The sequence below is a fragment of the Rattus norvegicus genome, chromosome 1 (assembly GCF_036323735.1).
Source record: "Rattus norvegicus strain BN/NHsdMcwi chromosome 1, GRCr8, whole genome shotgun sequence".
Lineage (NCBI taxonomy): Eukaryota > Metazoa > Chordata > Mammalia > Rodentia > Muridae > Rattus > Rattus norvegicus.
This window is the reverse complement of record NC_086019.1, coordinates 60,257,628-60,277,581: the sequence shown is the minus strand read 5'-3', so window position 1 is coordinate 60,277,581 and position 19,954 is coordinate 60,257,628. Positions and strand designations below refer to the sequence as shown.

At 46.2% G+C, this 19,954-nt stretch overlaps 1 protein-coding gene and 1 pseudogene across 1 annotated transcript; both read right to left on the bottom strand.

Moving 5' to 3' along the window:
• The window catches only part of LOC134485036 (sperm motility kinase Y-like), a 319,058-nt pseudogene that overhangs the window by 156,363 nt on the left and 142,741 nt on the right, over positions 1-19,954 (bottom strand).
• Positions 13,627-18,815, bottom strand: LOC134485033 (sperm motility kinase Y-like). The gene is made up of 3 exons (XM_063280852.1): positions 18,223-18,815; positions 15,569-17,161; positions 13,627-14,857 (listed from the first exon to the last, which is right to left on the bottom strand). Exon 2 carries the CDS (start codon positions 17,139-17,141, stop codon positions 15,612-15,614), a length of 1,530 nt encoding a protein of 509 aa, XP_063136922.1. The 5' UTR covers positions 17,142-17,161; positions 18,223-18,815; the 3' UTR covers positions 13,627-14,857; positions 15,569-15,611.

Sequence of the window (19,954 nt, the reverse complement as noted above, 5' to 3'; positions counted from 1 at the left end):
AGTGAATCACTGATTAAATTCAGCCCATAGAAGCTGCAAACACCATGGGGCACAGGGTAGACCAGGAATGAGGGGCAACCAAGCAATCCAGGACCCTGTGTGGACCAGGGAAGCCAATAATCCAGGTCACCTCTCAGGCAGGATGCAAGGCCAGGAGCTCTGTGTGCCCAGACAAAGGTAGATGGGACCCTGACTCCCACAAAATGCTCCTTCAGAACTATTACATCATCAGCTTTGAGAAAGTCGTCCTCATTAAGGACTTTCCGCACAGCTTGCACTGCCATCTAACTCTGTCTTCCAGGGGTGATCCTCTTCAGGAATATTGAGATGTCTTCTATGAATGGTTAATATTCTGATAATTTGTTTCATAGACATTGCTCAGCATAGTATCTGTCTCCAAAAGAAGTCATTCAGCAATTATCCCAGGACAGGGAAACAAAGTCCTCCTCCTCTTCCTCCTCCTCCTATCCCTCCTCCTCCTTCTCCTCCTCCTTCTTCACCTCCTATTCCACTTCTCCTATTCCTTCTCCTCCAGATTTTTCTCCTCTTCCTCCTGCTCTGCCTCCTCCTCCTGCTCTGCCTACTCCTCCTTCTACTCCTCCTCCTCCTCCTCCTTCTCCTCCTTCTCCTCCTCCTTCTTCTCCTCCTATTCCACTTTTCCTATTCCTTCTCCTCCAGATTTTTCTCCTCCTCCTCCAGCTCTGCCTCCTCCTCCTGCTCTGCCTCCTCCTCCTGCTCTGCCTCCTCCTCCTGCTCTGCCTCCTCCTCCTGCTCTGCCTCCTCCTCCTGCTCTGCCTCCTCCTCCTCATCCTCCTCCTCCTCCTCCTCTTCTTCCTCTTCCTCCTTCTGCTACTGCTAATGCTGCTGGTGCTATTGCTGTTACTCCTGTTGGTGCTGTAGCTTCTGCTGGTGTCTTTTCATTGGCCATGTGTCTGAAATCACCACCTGTTTATACACAGGATATGACAGAATTTCAAGATGGCACTGTGAAAGAAAAAAAGAATTTATTCTAAGCAAAAAAAAATATGAGGTAGAATACTTAGATTACCATTTGGAGCTTTGATTGCTTTATTATTTTATTACTTCTTCTCTTCTACTTCTCAGTTAAGATTTTTGAAAGAAATCATTTAGAAATGTTACCAATCAGTAGGCCTTAGGAACAAAAAAAATCAGTATGCAAAAAACTATGCATGCATCCAGGATTCTGACCATCAACAATAACCCACAAACTAGGTTGTTGATACTTATTCAATGACAAACCTTGTTATTAATTTTAAGGCTTAATGGAATGGGACGTCACATTTGAAAAGATAAGACTCTGTTTTGCAGCACTTGGAATTGATGACCACATGTGCTAGGACCAGTAGCCCATGGAAGAGTCCAAGATCCCATGAAACTCTAGTCCTCACCCTGTGGGAGCTATTGGCCTAAGGTGGGGATGGAGTCCATCTGAAGGGATGGGTCAACAAGACAAATCTGTAGAGTGGGGAACTCATCATTCATATTGGGTCCCTGCTGGGTAGAGGAGAAATCAAGAAGAGGCAGGAGGCTTGGTGTTGGGGAAACCTCATAAAGAACTTAGAGAAGATACAAGGTAAGAATTGTGGGGAAAATGGAAACCAGAGACAAGAGGAAGGAGGAGCATAGAGCAAACTGGAAAGGACAAAGCACAAAGATACCTGGGCTATGCCTGCTGCTTGTTCTCTGGACTCTCCCTGTGGCTCATTTCTCGGGTGAGATGCTGTTCTGCCCCAGGCGAGGTTTCTTTCTCCTTGGCAGGCAGCAACAAAGATTAATCAGGGCATTTGCTATATTCATGGTCCACACCTTAAAACCTCTGTGCTGGACCCTGCTGGAGATGGGCTTATCCTCTAATGGCGCTCTGCGGGAGAGTAGATTATCTTCTTTTATTTCCTTGTTGCTACTCTTCTCACTGAAGATGCTTGTTGTTTGAATGCATGGGACACTCATGGCACATTTGTGATAGTGGTAGTGCCCTGAGAGGACCAGGCACAGTTGACCTTCTTCCTCCTTTTGGATGAGCCTTCTGGCCATACTGAGATACTTGACCGTGGGAGAATGACACCTGCAAGGTGTCAAGGACTGGCAGGCTTCCACTCCTCTTTCTTTGTAATCTAAAAGCACCTGCAGGATCAAGGCTAGGAAATGGGGCTGCAATGGGACTCACTTGCTGTGCCTGGGCTGTGCAGCCATACCCCGGGAGGGCCTGCTGTTGTAGGAAGTAATAAGTTGCCATTTCCTCATTATATTTTCTTTTTATTAGGGAGTATTTTATTGCAGAGGCTTGAAATCCCATGCATTTCCTCGCACCCAAAATTTCAGGGTCTGGCCTGAGGGGAAGCAGTTCTTCACAACGACCTGTGAACCCCTTCCCGTGTTCTTTGAACCAGGCGTGTTTCATCACCTCACTGGCTGTTGCTCTATACATTGGATTTACTGTTAGTAATTGACTAAGGAGGTTCTCCAGTTCTTCTGAAACCCCACAGGGGGCAGGATACACCCCTGCAACAACTTGTATTTGTAATTCTTGGATGATCACTGAATCAAATGGAAGCTTTCCCACTACCATATAATACAAGACCACTCCTATTGTCCACATGTCATTCTTCATCCCGTCATACAGAAGTCCAAGGAAGAGTTACGGGGAACCAAAAGAGTACACACCGCAGTGCTGGTTTAGCATATGTCCAGGTTGTGTTTTGGTGCTAAGCCGAAAGTCGATGACTTTGACCTTTTTGTTTTTATCGATCATTATATTGTCCACTTTCAGGTCTCGGTGAACAATCCCCTTTCCATGGCAGTAGCTCACTGCTGACAATATCTGTTCAAATATTTGCCGGGCCTCATCCTCCTCTATGTGCCCTGACTCTCTGATGTACTGGTAGAGTTGTTGGCCTTCCACCAGCTCCATTATGAGGTATATTCTAGTTTTGTTTTCAATGACTTGTAAGAGAGAAACAATGTTGGGGTGGTTGATCTTTCTCATTATGTTTGCTTCTGTCATGGCTGGCCGGAACCACTGCTTGTTCCTTCGGAGAACTTTGACCGCCACTGGGGTTCCTGTGAGCTGGTGGTGGGCCAGGAGGACCTTGGCATGGCTTCCTTTTCCAATAGTCTTCAGTACTTTATGTTGGGAATAAGAGGTTCCCTCCTGAGAGATACTGGGATCGGGCCTAGGAGGGGGTAACTCCTTCTCAATCTCTGTAGGCATTTTATCAGTACTAATGCTACCTAAAAATAACAAAAAAAATGGAATCAAATAATGAAAAAGATGGAGCAATTCAGGAACTAAAATTACACATGTGGAACCTAAAAGAAACAAACGAAACAAAAAGAAAAAAATAAAAACAAAGAAAAGACTAGACTAGAAAAATAGAATAAAATTATGAAAAGGGGGAAAATATGAAGAATCATAAGTAAAAGCCACCCAAATAACCAACCCCAAAAGAGAAAGCCACGAGCACACACATACTAAATGCAATGATGAAAATAAAAATTGTCATACTACAATAGGATTGTGCAGCCAAAGCTGATCAATACTGTGAATGGATGTAGTTTGAAGAAAAAGGTCAGATGAAAGAAACGAGAGGAGAAACAATTAGTATAAGACAAAACAAAGAAATGTAAAAAGCCAACACTTAAGGGAAACTCCATTGAATTTCAGGACCTAGTGATCCACAAAACTCCACAACTCTCCAGAGCAAAATACTGAAAATTAAAATTAACCAACCACAAGGAATAAGGCAGTTAAATATCAGTGAACAGTAAACCTTAAACAAAGGCCGAAGAGTCAAAGTGTCACAAAGGGCAAATTTGTATCAAGACTAAGCCAATGATTGCTTGTACTCAATAAATAGAGAAACAGGAATAATGTAAAAGGATGAGACCGCAGGACATTGAAAATGGAGATAGAGTGAATCATCCGACTGCACAAATGTATATAATCAAAGCAGTAATATAGCATGTGAGAACATAAAAACCACCACCAAAAAATGAAACCAGCAATCCATAATAAAGAAAGAAAGAAAGGAAGAAAGAAAGAAAGAAAGAAAGAAAGAAAGAAAGAAAAATCAAAACCACAATAAGGAAATAGCCAGTGGTCTTGAGAATATATGGCCTAATTCTATCTCTTAAACACAGAAAAAAAAATCAAACCATAAATGAGCAGGCAGCCGTCTACATAGGCCTTTAATCTGATATTATGGGGTTGGCAAAATCCTGGGAGCCACTGGTCAGCCAACACAGGTACTTGGGCAGCAGCAGGCCAGTGAGAGAGCCTGTCTTGAAAATGATTTTGATGACCTACCTTAGGAACAGGAGCCCGGGCTGACTTCTGGCCTCTACACTCTCTTGCACTGAGGTGAAGGTAATATAGATACAAGAAGGGGCAAAAGGGGATGGGAACGTGTGTACACACACACACACACACACACACGCACACACACACACACACACATAGGCACACACAGAAGCACACACAGAAATACACAAAAGTGTACTTATACTCACACAGACAAACTCTTACAAACACCCAGATTCACACAAAACCCAATCACATATGAACAGGTACACACATACTTACACACAAGCACACCAATAAAAACGCACATCACATACACACACAAACATACACACAGGGACACACACATGCACAAGAAAACGTACACACATACAAACACATACACACAAACAAACCTGTAAACTCACACACTCCTACATATACTGACAAACACGGGCGAAAGTGTACACACAGTCACACACAAGCAAATCTGTCAACATACATCATCCTACACACATAGACACATACACATATACACAGTACAGTAAAATCCGATACAACCACACACAGCTCACTAGATACAACCAAGTCCCAGAGGGCTCCACTCCACACCTCCTCTCAAAGCACTCAAAGAAATCCAGGCCTGGCTACAGCTTAACATCTGTTGGCTGGACCTCCTCACAGTCGCTCCTCATGAGGTCACAATAGGACCTGTCATGACATGGTTGGGAAGGGCTTCAAGGCTCTGGCTTCTGTGGGCTATGGAGAGACTTTAGGCTTTTAGAAATCAAAGCCTGTAAGATGTTTACCTCTCCTCAGTTCTCTGTTTTGAATATTTGCTGTGGCTCCTGCTTTAAAGTCCTCATGTCTATGCTCGCTGTGTCACTTTTTCTTTGAATTCTGAATGATTAGCCTCAAACTGATGGTACAGATTTTAAAAAATGAAAAAAGACAAAGCTGTGTTTCTAAACTGACCAATCAAGATGACACTGTTCTCATAAATCCTCAGAAAGGCTCTAGGTTATCATCAAACACCTGAGACAAAGCTGCAGGGATAGGCAGAGCACTTGCCTCCCAAGGGTGAGGACTTGAGTTTGAATCCCCAAAACCCCCATCAATGTTGGATGCATCAGCAAAGCCCACAAGCTCAGCATCTGTGCAGTGGGGAGGGGTTGGGGCTTGAAGACAGGTGGTCTGACATGCAGGCGTGAGGACCTGTCCAGAGGATGGCCCCTGACAGGACATGGGGTAGTGGTATGCATGGACACCTAGGCACATAAGGGGGTATGCATACACATGCAGACACTTCCTCTCACACAGAGGTTGGCATGATGTATAGAAAACCAAGTCCATCCTGAGTGTAGGGCTCAATTTAAATATTAAGGTCCAGTGATGGAACAGGCGTGTATGAGGACAAGGAGCTCTGTGCAACCTGGGACCAGAAGGAACAGAGTGGCTGTGCTGACACAGTTGAAATAAATTCTCAATCACAGTCTGTGAGAGCCAGGTCACAGGACCCAGGCAGCTGTGTTATTTGTGAGCAGCCAGTGCAGCCAGAAGCTAACTATTGAGCACTGACTGGCCCAAGCCCAGAAAGGGTCTCTGTTTTTCAGAGTGCTGGGGGCAGAGCAGTGTGTAGCGCTTTCCTTCTGATGACTCTTCTGGGGTTTTGAATCCCCTGGAGAGGACCCTCATGGCTGCAGACACTCAGCCTGGGAGGAAAGATCCTCATCTGTGGAGTTCACTGAAAGACCTGAGAGCAGAAAAGGAAAGAAACAGGAAAATGTGCCACCTCTGCTCACTGTGGTTCAGCTTCTGCCTTTGCAGCTGAGCTCAGGTGCCCTGGAGTCCTCCCTAGCCCGAGTCAGTGATCTCAAGTTCAAGTCCCTACTTCCTGGTTTGTAGTATCAAACACAGCACAGTTTCAGGCAAGAAAAGCTGTGAACACCATCTAGACATTGCTGTCTACATTTGAGGGGGACTGTTCGAGCCCCAAAGGGAGCAAAGGTTACAAGGTCAGGTATTACAATAATGGCCAAGGTTGGAATCCAAGTCCCAATCTCCCTTTGCTCTGGGCAGAGGGTAGGCCTGGAAATTGGTTCTTGCTGTGTACATGGGGAGAATCAAAGGGACTTATGGGATCGCTGGCACAGACCGGCCCAAGCATGGCTTAGGGAGCCTCACACCAACTCAATATTTGATGTGTTCCCAGCTTTGTCTACCACCCTCAGCTGTGTGCCATTTTCCCTGCCTCGTGCAAGGGACTCTAAATATCTTCCTATAGAAGGCGATCAAGGAGGAGTTGCACAAGGACAGGTGGCACTCTGTGGGGAGGTTCACATGGGCTAACATATTAGAGGGCCACAGTCCCAGGACTGATACTGGGTGGACACTCTCCTCTGACATCCAACACAGAGATCTTTGACAGAGATCAAGAGAAGGCTTCTCTGAATAGCTGTGCAGAGCACCTCCAATTCATGGACTCAGGACTGACACCCATAGGATGCTTTTGAGGAGCCGATTGTGATTCAAGGGCTCATCTGCCTGGGTCCCTGTGCCTCTAGAGATGAGCCCAGGCCTTGTCTGTGGATGGTTATGGGGTCAGATCAGAGGATGGGAGGGGGCTTGTCCTTGGCTCCTGGGAGTAGTGCAATTTTTCTTTCCGTGCTCCTGCTTTTTTTTTGCTTTTCTTTCCCTTGGCATAAGGAGGGACTGGAAGAAGTCTGTCTATGGGGAGTGAGGCTGTCTGGGAAACTGCTGGCTATTCTACATTGTCATGCAGCTGGGGGCTTGGGGTTGTTGGCAGGATAACCTCTGCACCATTCCAGTCTGCTTCTCTCCACTTTATCCATGCATCCCTGTCCCAGGGCTGGGAGACCTGGATACAAAAGTCCCACCTGTAGCTTCCAGTCCAGGGATGGAGTCCCTCAGTGAATGGATTCCAGATGGTTCTGTGTAAAGCAGCATCGAACAGGGTAGTTACTGAACATGTAGGTACATGCAGGATACTGCACTGCACCCACCCACATTTCATATAAAACCAATCCTCATGCTCAGGTACTAATTGGTTCTATTTACACCTTTCACCATTTTTGCTACTCACTGTACTGTGAAGGGTGAATTTTTATTGTTTCACTTCTGCAAAGAGACAGAGTTTAGCATTGGACACTCCCTACGGCATGGCTGGAAGGGAGGCCTTAACACCCATGTGTCCTTCAAGGAAAAAGCTCTTTCATAGGATGCCTCCCTGAGTCCCAGGATGCGTGGAGGGCTCTGGGCCCTATCCAGGGTTGACCTCAGTATATTAACGGGAGCAGAGGCTTCTCTCTAATAGAACAGTACCACCCTCCTGCAAGATGTCTATGATGGTTTGTATATGCTTAGCTCAGGGAGTGGCAATATTAGGAGGCGTGGTCTTGTTAAAGTAGGTGTGTCACTGTGGGCATGGGCTTTAAAACCATTTTCCTATCCACATGCAAGCCAATCTTCCCCAAGCAGCCTTCAGATGAATATGTAGACCTCTCACTTACTCTGGCACCATGACTGCCTGGATGCTGCCATGCTCCCAGCTTGATGATACTGGACTGAGTCTCTGAACCTGCAATCCTGTGTCCATTAATGTTGTCCTCATAAGAGCTGCATTGGTCATGGTGTGTCTGTTCTCAGCAGTAAACCCCTAACTGAGACAATGTCGATGTTCCCTGCTTCAGCTTCCTGGCTATAGAAGCTTCACACATGAGCGGCATTCTCTTGGGATATGGGCCTAATAGGCTCTAGGCTGTCTGCTTGATCTGAGAGTGCTAGGACATCCTGCTCCTATGGGCATTGTTACTGTTCCCATGCAATACTGTGAAAACATCAGCAGGCTCCTGCTTTCTTACCCTCTGAACACAATGCTGCCTTTTCCAGGTTTGGATCCAACATATCTCAGAACCTCCTCAGGAACTATGTGTTTCCCAAGGATTACCTGCACTTGCTTACACACCCCTGTCCTGTGTTCTGAAAACTTTTCAAAGCCCATTCTTCTGAGACTGGTGAGTTCAGGACAGTAGTCCCAAGTGTCTTGTCCTACGCTGACAGTTCATTCTCATGAGGCATCACCTGCCCTTGACAGAGGATTTTTCCAAGGGGCATTGGATGTGCAGGAGAATTGTGTGTGCTGACTCCTGTCAGATCAGCACAGGATAGCATCAAGGCCCCATTTGCTCTTGATTTTGGAACTCATGGTCTTGGCACTGTCTTGTTGGTATTTAGGTCCCTGTCAGTCCCTAATTGAATTTTAGCATGGGAACCCAGGGCGGTTGTCTACAAAGATATTCCTAGTATGGACCACATCTTCACAGTGCCATACGTAAAGCACAACAAAACACCAGGCAGGCAGAGAACCCTCAGGGGCTGGAACTGGTATGTTCAAACACTCTGGCTTGACCTTGGCCAGCAGAGATTCAGAGAACAGCTTCTATGTAGGAAGATCTCCTTCTTCCTCTCAGAGTTTAGGACATCTAGAGGTAGGCTAAGGTGCTGGCACACATGTGAGCAGGGTCAGCACTCTGGGCTTGTTCAGTGTCAAAGCCTCCCTGCCACCCCTGTATCACAGTCACAGCAGCCCATCTCATGAGAATTCTTGGGGTGCTGATATCCTGGATGAATAATCCATGTTCTGCTGCTAGTTTCTTTGCTTCCACATGGACAACTGAGAGAAGGGATTGATTAAGTGTAGGTGAGGAAGCCCTGCAAATATCTACTTGGTGTTACCAAAGACAATGGGTTCTGACTGGCAAGATCTTTGAATTAGATTTTGAAAAATGCCACCTTGGGACAGTTAGTAGGTACTCTCAGGAAAGTGCAGCGTGGTGGGCACAATGGGACAGGATCCCTGAGGTTGGTGCAGTGGGACAGGGTCATTGGGGCAGGTAAAACTGAGTAGGAACCCTGAGCCAGGAACAACAGGGCAGGGACCCTGGTTCAGTTACAACAGAGCAGGGATCCTGGGGGAGATGCAATGGGGCAGGAGTCCTGGGGAAGGGATCTTGTAGTAGTGGCCCTGTGGCATGTGTAACTGACAGGGACCCTGGGTCAGGTGCACTGTGACGTGCACCCAAGCTGGAATGTTCAGGCAGGTGTGTGTTTGCTTCATGCAGCTGCTGTCTGAAGTAGAGAACACTGGCAACTGCCCCAGAGGGGATTTTGGGAAGTCCTTCCAAGAATGCCTCAGCTCCTAACTGAGAAGCTATACATTCCACAGATGGGCCTTTATTGAGATGAGCAGATTCTAAGGGGGCTCCCTTCAATGAACAGCCAAAGAAAGCAGAAATGAAGAACAAGCAATTGCAACAGCCATGTCCAAGGTGTTTAGCCCAGAAAAGTAGGACTGGAAGAAACTGATTAAGTCAAATCACTTCTCTGTCTATCCATCCATCCATCCATCCATCCATCCATCCATCCATCCATCCATCCATCCATCCATCCATCCATTTCCCTGAGGGAAGTCAGCTTTTCTTTCTGAGAAGGTCAAAGCAGCGCTCCCTTGTGGTGACAATGAGGATTGCAGGCAGTGAGATAAGTGGGTATTTATTTATTTATTTATTTATTTATTTATTTATTTATGTATTTACTTATTGCATGATCTGTGATAGACTGCCACTTGTGTCCAGTCCCCATCTGCATCACCTGTACAACAAACCCAGTCTCAGTGTGACACAGAAGAGGCCTAACTGGAAAGTATGTCCTCTCTCTAAGGGACACTGTACGATAACATACTCTGGACTGCAGGTCAGACAAGGCCTGTGTTTAGGAGACTTGTGGACAGATGAATGTCTGTGAGTCTGGACTTAGACTCTGTGGAGGGCTCAGGTCACCTGACTGTCCTGAAGCTTCCCACTATGATTTATTTCCCTCCTACAGAGTCAGCCACCTGAGCAACGGCATTTCCTGGTTATCCCCTAATCCTCTTACACTGTGTAGAGTGTTCAATCTCAGGGAGGGCCTGGGAATCTGAGAGACACCACTGAGCCCCCTGGGCCTGGCTGACTCAACCTGAGGCTACTCTGTGTGTCTTCATTTTGCTCACCCTCCAGAGACCTCAAAAGTCAGCAGTGAGCTTGCTGAGAGGTCAAGAACCTCCATATTGGCCCAAGAGCAACTGTCCTTTTTACAGGTTAATCCACAGAGCTTGTAATTCTGATTGGTGAGACAGTCTGGAAGAGTGAAAGATGTCACCTCCCAAAGACAAGTGCTGTGATAGTGGACACTGAGGAACTTCAGGGATCAAACCCTTCCCCATTCTTCTCCACCCTCTCTTGTTCTTCCTTGAGATGTTTCCTGCAGATCTAAAAGATCCAGGCAATCCATGACATGGGTTTGAACATTTTCTCGACATTTTATTCATTGCCTGATAACTAAGACAGGGTAAAATTTATTTATTTATTTATTTATTTATTTATTTATTTATTTATTTATTCATTCATTCATTCATTCATTCAATCATTCGTTATACATACGTACAGGGTAGCTGTATTTAGAAAGACCAGAGAGGGCATCAGATGTCATTAGAGACATTGGTAAGCCTCCATGTGTTTGCTGGGATTTGAACTCAGGACCTCTGGAAGAGCATTCAGTGCTCTTAGCCACTTACCAATCTTTCCATTTTCCAGGCTAACTTGTTTAGTTCCAATAATTTCTTCTTTATTCAGGTTACATGCTGATCCCAGTCACTCTCCCTCTTCCCTTCCCAGTCCCACCTTAAAATCCTTTCTACCATAATGCTCTCCCTTCTCTTAAGACAAGGGGAGAGTCCCTTGGGTACCACACCACCCCGGGACTTCTAGTCCCAGGTGGACCGAGCACATTCTGCCCCAAAGATTTACAATCAGGCAGTCCGGGTATGGGGAACAGATCCAATGCAGGCAACACAGACAGACAGTCCTGGATCTACTTGTCAGATGACCCACATGGAGACCAACGGCAGATAGCTAACCCGGCTCTGGGGTTGGTTGCACAGTCTCTAGCATACTCCATGGTCCAAGGTATCTGACGGTAGGGGACTTCTTGTAGTGTTTTAACCCAACCAGTTTGCTTGGCACTCTCCCCCACTCTTCCACAAGACTTCCCGAGCTCCATCTGAGGATTGGCTGTGGCTTTCAGCTGCTGAGTGAAGCCTCTGGAGACAGGTGTGCTACTTTTCTGTCTGCAAGTAAATCAGAAAGAATATCATAAATAGCGTCAGAGGTTGTGTCTGTCACATGAGACAGATCTCACTTTGTGTCAGTCATTGATTGGTTGGTCCCTCAATATCTGCTTTACCTTTATCCCTGCACACTTATTGGCAAGACAGATTTCGAGTTGAAGGTTTTGTGAATGTATTGATGTCTCCTTCCTCTTCTAGAAGTCTCTTGTTACAGGAGGTGGCCATTTCATTTTCATGCTCTGGTAAGCCTGCAAGGGAGGCTTTGTGTTGGGTCCAGTAGTTAAAAGCAAGACCTGGGAAGAGGAACTGCAGAGTTGTGATCTAGGACTTCCTGCAGCAGCCAACTCTGGGTCCTTGGAGCCTAGGCAGGCTTTGCAGTCATAGAGCTCCATCCACTGCCCAAGTCCCATCCTGACACCTTCTCCACCTCTATTACAGACCATTGTAATTCTGGCATAGTCGCTCTGTCCTGGGCCCGATAGGCCATCCTACCCTGGAAGAACAGAGAGTTCAAGGACGGCCAAATTTCACTTAAGCAAACTTGTTCTCAGACTGTGTGGTTGCTCTGTCTTAGCTCTCATAACACACTTTCCTCTACGTTGCCTTAGGCTGTATCCTCCAAGCATCCCACCATGCATCAGCTCCATATCCTGACGAACCTACCTTAGGGTCCCTGATAATTCCAGATACTTTAATGTTCTCCCAGGATAGACTGTGGCCTCTGGTGTGGCTCACATTGATCCTAGAAGTTCTTGGGAGCCTCCATGCCATGGCATAGGATGTCCCTGAATCCGCACTGGCCTGAGGGATTCCATCTGGCACAGGATTCTCCCCAATTGTTGAATTTTGGCTCTTACATTTTCAGGAATGGCTCTGCATGTGGTCAACACACACTACCCTGGAAGACCAGAGAGTTCAAGGACAGCCAACTTTCACTTAAGCAAACTTTTTCACAGAGTGTGTGGGTCCCATCAGCAGAGAGTAGCCTCCACATTGCAATGATGTGCAAACTTCTGCCTTTCAGCCATGATGGACTTTAGGATCTACCCTGAGGACCCTCCACAAGCCACAGGTGTGTGATGTGTAAATTGGGCATGTTATTGGGTCAGGTCTTCAGTGCAGTGCCTTAAGCTGACAGCCTTTTGGGAGGGCATATGCTTCTCTATTAAATGAACTGGTTCCACTGTTGGCCTGGACTCTGCTGTGTCTGCCGCTCATGCTCTCCTCCAAGTCTCTAACTGTCCCTAACTCTCCTTGACTGGCTGGTCAATCAGTCTTTACCAGTCTAGAGCCATTCTATAAACACAGAGCCCAGACTGTCCTCTGCCGACGTTTAACAGGGCTGCTGGTTTAGTGTCCTGGGTTCCCTATGGGGGTGCAAACTCAAGTTTCTTAGGTCCCTATGTGTCTGACAAAAAGCCTTTAGAACAAGGTAGATGTGAAGAAATCAGGAAATAAACTCCTGCAGTACTTCATGTCTACCACTGGAGGGCTCTACACTTTTCTGGTCCTGGTGTGCTACTCAGCAAACCCTCTCACTGGAAGGCTCTGTGCCTGAAGCAGAGAACCTCTGCAAAACACAATGTTACCAAGAAACTGGCTGTATCTTCATGGCAGCCTGTAGAAGATTCTCCACGACCCTGAGGACCCAATTGGGAAAACTTAGGTAGGCAGGGTGAGGGAGCCACCAGGGCTGTATGGAGACCTTACCCAGAATTTAATCTCCAGCTGTGCATTCCGATTAACATGACCCACACTCCTATGAAGGTCTCTGGGTGGCTCCTGATGAGTTGGGGGAGGGGGGAGGACAAGGAAGCTGGGTCAAGACAGAAGCACTCTCCTTACTCACTGCATCTGGGCTTGTTCCTGCCCTAACTGGGAAGCAGGAACCAAACACCCACTCCTCATGGGACTGTCCGTGATGAGGCCAGCTGAGGATCTGAACTGTCAGCAAGAAAGACAGGAGCTGTATGTGCCACAAACCAGAGCACAGTGTCCCGCATAAGCCCATCTCTCAAATGATGCCATCTCCTCCCCAGAGTGGCTCCAGTCTGGGTTAGGAGTGGGTCATGTATTCCGAGCTCTCTGCTACTCCTGCAAACACAGCAATGGTGCCTTCTCATGCTCATCTACACTGAGCCTAGGGAGCAGCCAGAGGTCATACTCATGGGAATTCAGACTCAGTTCAATCTGCTATCCTGTAGGCCATGAGTCTGGACTCAACTTTAGTGGTCAAGGCCAGTGGTTTTTTTCCTGGACAAGACTTTGAGAATGTTAGTGACACATTGTATGCCCTTGGCTGGCCTTCACTCTAATAGCCCTGAGTGACCATTCCAGCCTGCCCTCAGGGATTCAGATCAGCATTGGCCAGATCAGGCTCTTTGCTACCTGTTCCTATAGCTCACCTCCACTGTAGTTCATGTGTCCTGGCTGCTGCAGCTGCTCCAGAAGCTACCAGATGTCTTCCCACAGAATCCTGTAGTCCCTGTGGGCTCATCCACAGACATCTCACACTCTCCCTGCTGGGAGTTAGGCTGGATGCCTGCAGTGTGGGAGCTGCCTTGCCTTGTGGAGCAGAGTCAGAAGCAGCGGAGGAGATGTTGTCTGCTGCTCTTAATGTCCTCAGTGCCCTGGGCTTGCCTGTGGTGTGGTTGTGGTCCAGCTCCAGTTAATCACTGATATAAATTCAGCCCGTAGAAGCTGCGTACCCCATGAGGCACAGGGAGGACCATGACTGAGGGAGAACCATGCAATCCAGGACCCTGTTGGGATCAGGGAATATTCCAGGCCCCCTCTCTCGCAGGATGCAAGGCTAGGAGCTCTGTGTGCCCTGACACAGGGGCATGGGACCATGACTCCCATGAAATGCTCCTTCATACCTATTACATCATCAGCTTTGAGAAGGTCTTCCTCAGTAAGGTCATTCCACACTGCTTGCCTCTGCCATCTGGCTCTCTTTTCCAGGGCTGCATGCCCTCAGGAACATTGACATGTCTTCTATGAAAATTAATATTCTGTTAAATCATTTTGATAAACAGTTCTCAGCATGATATCTGTGTCCAGAAGTAGTCATCAGCAATTCTCACGGGGACAGGGAATCAAAATCTTCCCCCTGCTGTTCTTCCTCCTCTTTCTCCTCCTCTTCCTTCTGTTCCTCCTCCTCCTCTTCTTTCTCCTCCTCTCTTCATCTTCCTCCTCCTCCTCCTACGCTCCTCGTTCTCCTCCTCCTGCTGCTGCTGTGCCTAATGCTGCTTCTGCTATTGTTGTTACTCCTGTTGCTGCTGTAGGTTCTGCTGGTGTCTTTTCCATTGCCATGTGTCTGAAATCACCTACTGTTTATACTGATGACATGAAAGAATTTCCAGATGACACTGTGAAATAGACAAGACAATTTATTCCAAGCAAAAAAGACAGTGAGGTAGAATTCTTAGCTTACCATTTGGGGCTTTGATTTGCCTTACTATATTATAACTTCTTTTTTCTACTTCTCAGTTGAGGTCTTTGAAAGAAACCATTTAGAACTACTACCTATAAAATTCAATAGATCACTAGGTCTTAGGAACAAAAAAAAACCAGTATGCAAAACAATATGCATGCATGCAGGATTCTGACCATCAACTATAACCCACAAACTAGGTTGTTGATACTTATTCAATGACAAACCTTCTTAATTAGTTTTGAGGCTTAATGGAATGGGATGTTACATTTGAAAACATAAGAATCTGTTCTGCAGCACTTGTGATTGATGACCACATGTGAAAAGATCAGTAGCCCCTGGAGGAGTCCATGAGCCCATGAACCTCTTGTCCTCACCCTGTGGGAGCTATTGGCCTAAGGGGGAGCTGGAGTCCATCTGAAGGGATGGGCCAACTAGAAAACTCTGTAGAGTGTGGAACTCATCAATCCTATTGGGTCCCTGCTGGGAAGAGGAGAAATCAAGAAGAGGGAGAAGGCTTGGTGTTGGGGAAACCTCATAAAGAACTTAGAGCAGATACAAGGTAAGAATTGTGGGGAAAATGGAAACCAGAGACAGAGGAAGGACCAGCATAGAGCAAACTGAAAAGGACAAAGCACAAAGGTACCTGGGCTATGCCTGCTGCTTGTTCTCTGGACTCTCCTTGTGGCTCATTTCTGGGGGGAGATTCTGTTCTGCCCCAGGCGAGGTTTCTTTCTCCTTGGAATGCAGCAACACAGCTTTATAAGGGCATTTGCTATATTCCTGGTCCACCCCTTAAAACCTCTGTGCCGGACCCTGCTGGGGATGGGCTTATCCTCTAATGGGGCTCTGTGGGAGAGTGGGTTGTCTTCTTTGATTTCCTTATTGCTACTCTTCTCACTGAAGATGCTTGTTGTTTGAATGCATGGGACACTCACGGCACATTTGTGATAGTGGTCCTTTGTAGGTTTCATCGGTAGAGGCCTGAGACAACCAGCCACAGTGTATCTTTTGCCTCCTTTTGGATGAGCATTCTGGCCATAGTGAGATATGTGACCATGGGAGGATGACACCCGCAAGGTGCCAAGGACTGGCAGGCTTCCACTCCTCTTTGGTTCTAATCTAAAAGCAGCAGCAGGATCAAGGCTAGGGAATGGTGCTGCAACGGGACTCACTTGCTGTGCCTGGGCTGTGCAGCCATCCCCCTGGAGAGCCTGCTTTTGTAGAAAGAAATAAGTTGCCATTTCCTCATCATATTTTCTTTGTTTTAAAGAGTGTTTTACTACAGAGGCTTGGAATCCAATGCTTTTCATGGCATCCAAAATGGCCGGGTCTGGTGTGAGGGGAAGCATTTCTTCATAGGGACCTATTAATCCGTTCCAGTGTTCTTTGAACCAAGGGTGTTTCATCGCCTTTCTTGCTGTTGGTCTAAAGTTGGGATTTACCCTCAGTAATTTACTAAGGAGGTCCTCCAGTTCTTTTGAAACCCCACAGGGAGCAGGATATACCCCTGCCACTACTTGTCTTTGCAGTTCTTGGATGATCACTGAATCAAATGGGAGCTTTCCCACTACCATACAGTACAAGACCACTCCTATAATCCACATATCATTCTTCGGCCCGTCATACCGATGGCCAAGGAGGAGTTCAGGGGAACCAAAAGAGTACGTGCCGCAGTGGTGGTTTAGCATTTTTCCAGGTTGAAATTGGGTGCTAAGCCCAAAGTCGATGACTTTGACCTTTTTGTTTTTATCGATCATTATATTGTCCAGTTTGAGGTCTCGGTGAACAATCCCCTTTCCATGGCAGTAGCTCACTGCTGACAATATCTGTTCAAATATTTGCCGGGCCTCATCCTCCTCTATGTGCCCTGACTCTCTGATGTACTGGTAGAGTTCTTGGCCTTCCACCAGCTCCATTATGAGGTATATTCTCGTTTCCTTTTCAATAACTTGTATGAGAGACACTATGTTGGGGTGGTTGATCTTTCTCATTATGTTTGCTTCCATCATGGCTGGCTGGAACCACTGCTTGTCCTTTCGCAGAACTTTGACAGCCACCGGGGTTCCTGTGAGCCGGTGGTGGGCCAGGAGGACTTTGGCGTTGCCCCCTTGCCCAATTGTCCCCAATACTTGGTATTGGGAATGGAAGTTGCCCTCCTCAGAGATACTGGGCTCGGGTGTAGGGGTTGGTAACTCCTCCTCAGTCTCTGTAGGCATTTTATCAGTACTAATGCTACCTAAAAATAACAAAAATGGAATCAAATATTGAAAAAGATGGAGCAATATAGGAGCTAAAATTACACTTGTGGTACCTAAAAGAAACAAACAAAAGAAAAAGAAAAAAAACAAACAAAGACAAGGTAAAAACTAGACTAGAAAAATAGAGCAAAATTATGAAAAAGTTAAGGGGAAAATATGAAGAGTCATAAGTAAAAGCCACCCAATTAACCAACCCCAAAAGAGAAAGCCAAGAGCACACACATACTAAATGCAATGATGAAAATAAAAATCGTCATACTACAATAGGATTGGGCGGCCAAAGATGGTCAATACTATGAATAGATGTTTATTGAAGAAAAAAAAAACAGATGAAAGAAACGAGAGGAGAAAGAATTAGTATAAGACAAAACAAACAAATATAAAAAGCCAACACTTAAGGGAAAACTCCATTGAATTTCAGGACCTAGTGATCCACAAAAATCCACAACTCTCCAGAGCAAAATACTGAAAATTAAAATTAACCAACCACAAGGAATAAGGCAGATAAATATCAGTGAATAGTAAACCTTAAACAAAGGCCAAAGAGTCAAAGTGTCACAAAGGGCAAATTTGTATCAAGTCTAAGCCAATGATTGCTTGTACTCAATAAATAGAGAAACAGGAATAATGTAAAAAGATGAAACCGCAGGACATTGAAAATGGAGATAGAGTTAATCATCCTACTGCAGAACCGTAAATAATCAAAGCAGTAATATAGCATGTGAGAACATAAAAACCACTAAAAAATGAAACCAGCAATCCATAATAAATAAATAAATAAATAAATAAAACAAAAAACAAAATCCCAATAAGGAAATAGCCAGTGGCGTGGCAATATGTGATCTAATTCTTTCTCTTGAAGTCATCCAAAAATCAATCAATCAAGAAATAGGCAGCCAGCCATCTACATAGGCCTTTAAACTGATATTATGGGGTTGGCATACCAAATGCCTGGGAGCGACTGGTCAGCCAGCCCAGATACTTGGGCAGCTGCAGGCCAGTGAGAGAGCCTGTCTTGAAAATAAGGTTGAGAACCTACCTCAGGAACAGCAGCCCGGGTGACTTCTGGCCTCTACACTCTCTTGCACTGAGGTGCAGGTAATATAGATACAAGGGGCAAAAGGGGATGGGCACGTGCACACACAGACACACACACACACACACACACACACACACAGGCACTCACACAGGCACAGGCACACACATAGGCACACACACAGAAATACACAGAAGTGAACTTATACTCACACAAACTCTTACAAACACCCAGATTCACACAAAACACGCATACTTACACACAAGCAAACCTGGAAAAACACACGTCAGACACATACACACATACACACAGGGATACACATACGCACAAGAAGACATACACACATACAAACACATACACACATACAAACCTGTAAACTCACACACTCCTACATATACTGACAAACACACAGGCAAAAGTGTACATGCACTCACACACAGGCCAATCTGTCAACACACACTCTCTTACACACACTGATACATACACATATACACAGTACAGTAAAATTCGATACAACCACACACAGCTCACTAGATACAACCAAGTCGCAGAGGGCTCCACTCCACACCTCCTCTCAAAGCACTCAAAGAATTCCAGGCCTGGCAACAGCTTAATATGTGTTTGCTGGGCCGCCTCACAATCGCTCCTCATGAGGTCACAATAGGACCTGTCAACATGGTTGGGAAGGACTCTGAGACCGTGGCTTCTATGGGCTATGGAAAGACTTTAGGCTGTTAGAAATAAAACCCTGTAAGATGTTTAGCTGTCCATAGTTCTCTGTTTTGAATGTTTACTCTGCATCCTGCTTTAAAGTCCTCATGTCTACACTCAGGGTGTCACGTTATCTTTGAATTCTGAAAGATTAGCCTCAAACTGATGGTATAGTTTTCTTTTTTTAAAGACAAAGCTGTTTCTGAACTGACCCATCAAGAGGACACTGTTCTCAAAAGTCCTCAGAAAGGCTCTAGGTTATCATCAAACACCTGAGACAAAGCTGCAGGACTAGGCAGAGACTTGAGTTTGAATCCCCCAAACGCCTAATGGATGCATCAGCAAAGCTCATAAGCTTTCTCTGTGGAGAAGTTAACATGGACCAACAGATTAGAGGGCCAGAGCCCCAACCCATGCTGGGTGGACACTCTCCTTTGACATCCAACACAGAGATCTTTGTACAGAGATCAGGAGAAGGCTTCTCTGAATAGCTGTGCAGAGCACCTCAGGCTCAGGGACTCAGGACTGACACCCATAGAATGCTGTAGAGGAACCCTTTGTGATTCAAGGGCTCATCTGCCTGGGTCCCTGAGCCTCTAGAGATGATCCCAGGACTGGGCTGTCTCTGCTTATGGGCTCAGACAGGGAGGTGCCAGGGGGTTTGCCCTTGGCTCCTGGGAGTAGAGCAGTTTTTCTTTCCCTGTCCCTGCTTTTTGAACTTTTCTTTCCTTGGGAAAATGGAAGGACTGGAAGAAGTCTGGCTATGGTGAGTGAGGCTGGCTGGGAAACTGCTCTCTGTTTTCCATTGTCATCCTGCTGGGGGTTTGGAGTTGTTGGCAGGTTAGCCTCTCCACCATTCAAATCTGCTTCTCTCCATTTAATCCAGGCATCTCTGTCTCTTCGCTTCGTGACATGGTTGCACAAGTCCTACCTGTAGCTGCCACTCCAGGGCATAAGTCCCTCAGTGAGTGAATTCCAGATGGTTCTGTCTAGAGAGAAATTGTACAGGGTCGTTGCTCAGTAT